The following is a 4,872-nucleotide window of genomic DNA, read 5'->3' as shown; positions in this document are numbered from 1 at the left end:
GATACAAGTGATGAATAATTCCCGTGGACACATAATCTGCAATAAATAGACAACTCAGTACGTTTATTTTTTTATAAAAAAGAAAAAGGTATCCTTAAATCGGTGATCCCAATTTTGTAAGTATTAAATATTTAAATGTAACGTGAGGAGGACAAGGAAGCAGTGTGGTTGGCTGCTATAGATCCACGTATGGATTGCAATGATATACATTACCTTCACCTAATTATTATAGCCGCTAATGGTTTCCTTTCCAAACCCATGTGCTCCACAACTCAAATTTTCACAGAATAATCCAAAATTTACTAGCACACTGACAAAACCTCTTAAGCTGTGACAGTTTCAGTTTAAACAAAACTTTCCAAAGGAGCGTTAACTGTATCTGTTATTTTTCGGCTTGAAATATATATATATGAACCAAAAAAAAAAAAAAAAAAGAAGTAAAAATATATGCATATAAGGAGATAATATTTATTCTGAACTCACTAACTTTAGTTCCGAATTCACTTTTGATCAATCCTAAAATAATCGTGCTAATTGTCAATGTACTGTCTCTCCTCCTTTATCCGCACTTGTGATTGAATATACTTAAATGAAACTGGCATAAGGAGTTCAAGGTACAAAGTCAGACGAAAAAAGGAAACAAAATAACACTAAAAGGTTTGGTAATAACAGAAAAATTGTCCATTTTTACATTCCCCGACAAGTAACGCAGTGCTTTGACTTTCATAAGTGGCCACCAGAGAGTTAAAATCTGGTGTAATTACTTTGAAGAGTTGTGCTGCATATACCCTTCAAACTGTTTGGTGCTCAAGAATTAAGAAAGCTCCTAACTTTGTCATTTTCCTAACCAAGAAAAGCACAAAAAATGTCAACAATGGCTTCGCAGAGTACTGGTTACCTCACAAATTCTTGCTATAAAATGGGAAGTTCCTTCAGGCATCAGAACATTACTGCTTCCTGGACAATGTCAGTAAGTCCATCTATTTCCTTCCCCCAATGAAGTACAGTCAAAACTCGCGTTGTTTGTCTGCAGAATTGTTGGCTGCTATAAGAAATAATGTTATAGAGCACATAAAATATCTAACATAATATGAAAAATCAGTTCCAAGGAAAACTTTCTCATTATAATAAAATGTTGTTACAGAGGATTACCGTTATAAAGAGGTCTGATTATACTTCCTGAATACTGCACAGCATTGACTATATATAAGAGGGAAAAAAATCAAAATCTTGTTACTTCAATGCCGGTCATTGACTCCCAATTCGTCAGGCACAGGGAAGAAAGAACTATCTACAGAATTTCAGCGATATCCGATTCCACAATCCGAAACGACTTACACATCAAATCTCCATTTTGATCGATTGCAGCTGTCAGATGAAGTGTTGGACCAGGAAAACAGACTTGATTTTGGTCAGTTCATGGCACGTGAAGCCATGCTTGATGAAGAATATTGGGTTAGTATATTTCTTGTTTTACATGGATGGATTGTGTAATCTTAAGTAAATGTGTTCAGGTTCAATAATTGATAATTTGCAGTTAAAGCTGTATGTGTTTTTGACAGACAGCAGCATGGCTGCGAGCAGAGACTCACTGGGAAGACCGCCAGAATGATCGGTATGTGCCCTGTTTGATTATATAAATTTCTCATATTTGCAAATTTCTTCAGTTCAAGAAACTGGAAAGCATGCATATTGATCATTCTACAATGCACACTCCTGCCGAAAACTGATAATTCATAAATCGATTAATCAATTCGCCTTACCCCTAAACTAGTTAGGATCGGCTATACAAATTCTTCTGCCAAATTGGGCATTGGACTCAATTCACACCCCAAAAGCTAGCTCAAAAGGAGGAGGATTGCCCAACTTTTTATCCGGGGTCTTCTGTCCTGTCCGGTCTGGAGCGTGCACATTTATGGACCGGAGGCATTTTCACCTCCCATCGGTCCAGGACCGGTCAGTTGGTCTGAGGGCATTCTGCCACCCTTTTTTTTGGGGACCCACATCGGATTGGGCCTGGGCCCGGCTCTAATACCATGTCAAATTAGACATTGGGCTTAACTCACACCCCAAAAGCTAGCTCAAAGGGAGGAGGATTGCCCAAGCCCTATAAGAAGCTCATAGATCTCATCCCTCACCGATGTGGTACATTTCTCTTCATCTTTATATCCTATTTTAATTGGATCCATCATATTATGACTATTTTTACACCATCAACCACACACCTATTTTATTCAGACCTGAGACCGCTGTGCAAAACTCGAACCGGCATAGCTAAAAAACTGATCAATGATCATGCTTTAGAAGGACATAAACTCATCTGGCTGAAAATAAAAGATAGATGCACCAGCAACATTGATATGTACCTACATTTCAATAAATCAAGCAAGGGAGTACCAGTATGATGAAGGGTAAGCCAAAAAGTATAAGGTTTTATGGTGTCCTCATTTATAAGAACCAACATTAGATGGGTGACTAAAATCAACTTTCTCTGATAATGCAGATACATCAATAACTATAAAAGGAAATATGCCGAGCAGGTACTCAATTGGCTAATATTACAATTATTCCATGAAAAACGTATTGGCAGTGCATAAAATCTCCTAGTTCCACTATGCAGGAGTTTAATGCTTTGAAAAGGAGGTGTAAAGCACAAATTGGGCAGAGATGCCCCTGCATTGTTGCGGTATAAGTCTGGAAACAGAACCTTACCATCATTGTCTACACTGCATATGATTTTTTCTCAATTATTCTCTATTCTTCCAAGACAAGCTTCATACTTACTTTCACATCATTAAGAAAAAATAGCATCATATCTGCTATTTTTGACATCAACAGGTGCGGACAGAAGATAAGAATATCAGACATACAGTACTTAAGAGTGTTGTTGGGACCCTAGATTTGATCATCGGGCACTTGTCACATGGAGAGGCTTTTCCTGGGGTATTCTGATGTACATTATGTCTGATAAATAAAAAGATAGCAGCAATCTTTTCCTACAATTATTTGAAATGTCTTCCATTCCACAGGAAAGAGTGAACGCCCCAGTTTTCTGCAACATCGAGAGAAGATCCGCTAACAGATATGGTAATATTGCAAATTTATGTGTTGCCATATCTTCTCGCAGGCAGGGTGTTGCGAGAAACATGTTGCATTTTGCTGTTAGATCGGCCAAAGCAAATGGTAAGTAAATTAGGATGCAACAATTCCATAATTGCTTGAATCACCAAAAAGACTAAAAATCCATTTACCTTATAAATCTGCTGTTTGTCTGATAGGTGCGGAAAATGTGTTCGTGCATGTACATACAAACAACGGACCTGCACAAAAGCTATATCAAAAGGTTGGCTTTGAGGTAATATAAACCTGAAATATAAGTTTCTGTTATAACTTAAGTCAGTCTTTTGTTTTTCTCATAAATGATGAAGCTCCAAAATTCCATTTATGTTTGGTCTTTTACCAGGTGGTTGAAGTGGCGCATCATAAAATTGCGGACGAGCAACCTCACTTGCTTTTCCTCCGAGCATGAAACACATCCAATGCAAGTTGATTTTTTCTATTTTTTGTTTTTTGCTGATATACTTGGGGCATACCCTGCACATCTTATTAGCTCCCAACATGTGTAATTGTCACATATATTCAGTAATGAAAGCTTCAACTGTGATTAAACATATTTCATGTACTTCCTATGAGACACAAAATATGAGAAGAAGAATAATCAATAAGTTTCCAATGGAACATATGTCTGATAAGAAAATTAGTGATCTTCAAGAAATCAAAATAATACTCTAGAAAGCTGAGCTACCCCAATACCCCGTCCTTAGTTCGGGCTGTAGGCTGCAATGCACCTACATGGAGCTAGATTCGGTGGCGAAGCCAGGAATTCCGCTAAACGTGTTCTAGATTTATATATATATATATATATATATATATATATACACGCACTATAATTTTCCCGTGAAGGGATTGACCACGCTTCAACATACTTATCTACACCCCTGGCTGATTATGAAGTTGATGGTGACATTTTCAAGCAATTGTCACATCTTCCAATATTATTTATTGGTCTGTACCAAACTCAAATATAATATCCGATTCAGATTTATTCTTTCAATCTGCAATTCTTCATACCAGTCAAGAAACTGATCAATTTGGGATAAAGGAGAAAACCCGTTATGTTCCACAATGTTTTCTAGCATTTACCTTAACTTCTGACTAAGTCCTGATATAGTGAACTTTTGCTGTTATAGTAGGAAGTCAATATCATCCATAACTATGACAAAACATACAAGTTTGCTAAACAAATTAAGGATCCCAATATAACCTCAGTAGTAATTGAAATTTCTTGAACATGTTTATATTCATTTAAACTGAAACATTGGTTAGTATTTTAATAGTTTCTTTTACTTTAGGCTGTGATTTCTCTTCGTTGTCAAGTCAGGTATTTGCACACCAGATACACTTTTTGGCTCTCGGTACAAAAAATAAAATAAAATAGAATTAGACAAAAAGAAAGAGCATTTAATTCTTTACCTACCTGCTAATAAGAAACATTAGACATGGATAAAGAGAAAAAGGGCTAGGATTCTCCAACTTTGATCATCCAAGTAATCAGCAACATTCCACCTCACTTTAATTCCTGTAATCTGTTGAAGATCTTAAAATAAGTAAAGATGCCCCATGTTCAATCTAATTGCTTGAGTTCTTAGATATGACAGTTCAAGTCTCACTGTTACCTATCAACAAAATATTTCACGTGCTCGGCTCTAAGATCTAAGAAACTCTGGATATCTATTTCATCATCACATTCCCCTGCTTTTGACTAGCCACATTCACACTATGGAATCAATAACCATTATGGATAAGACCAAT

At 36.5% G+C, this 4,872-nt stretch overlaps 1 protein-coding gene across 6 annotated transcripts; it reads left to right on the top strand.

Annotated features, from left to right (window-relative positions):
- The first annotated feature begins 230 nt into the window (after positions 1 to 230).
- Positions 231 to 3,682, top strand: LOC132640915 (GCN5-related N-acetyltransferase 6, chloroplastic). 6 transcript variants are annotated; one of them, XM_060357724.1, is made up of 9 exons: positions 231 to 970; positions 1,369 to 1,455; positions 1,563 to 1,615; positions 2,504 to 2,540; positions 2,621 to 2,686; positions 2,839 to 2,943; positions 3,030 to 3,183; positions 3,279 to 3,355; positions 3,464 to 3,682. In XM_060357724.1, exons 1-9 carry the CDS (start codon positions 866 to 868, stop codon positions 3,527 to 3,529), a joined length of 750 nt encoding a protein of 249 aa, XP_060213707.1. In that variant the 5' UTR covers positions 231 to 865; the 3' UTR covers positions 3,530 to 3,682. The 6 variants fall into 6 exon arrangements, with proteins under 6 accessions (XP_060213707.1, XP_060213709.1, XP_060213712.1 ...); XM_060357726.1 differs by having other exon boundaries at positions 239 to 966; positions 1,195 to 1,455; XM_060357729.1 differs by having other exon boundaries at positions 239 to 966; positions 1,145 to 1,455.
- The last annotated feature ends 1,190 nt before the right edge of the window (positions 3,683 to 4,872 follow it).

The sequence above is a fragment of the Lycium barbarum genome, chromosome 5, assembly GCF_019175385.1.
Source record: "Lycium barbarum isolate Lr01 chromosome 5, ASM1917538v2, whole genome shotgun sequence".
Lineage (NCBI taxonomy): Eukaryota > Viridiplantae > Streptophyta > Magnoliopsida > Solanales > Solanaceae > Lycium > Lycium barbarum.
This window is presented reverse-complemented; position numbering and strand designations above follow the sequence as displayed.

Coding starts and splice junctions, on each gene's coding strand:
- LOC132640915 (XM_060357724.1), top strand. CDS start 866: ATGTCAACAATGGCTTCGCAGAGTACTGGTTACCTCACAAATTCTTGC. Junction 2,541..2,620: donor AAAGGAAATATGCCGAGCAG/GTACTCAATTGG, acceptor TCCACTATGCAG/GAGTTTAATGCTTTGAAAAG. Junction 3,184..3,278: donor TAGATCGGCCAAAGCAAATG/GTAAGTAAATTA, acceptor TTTGTCTGATAG/GTGCGGAAAATGTGTTCGTG.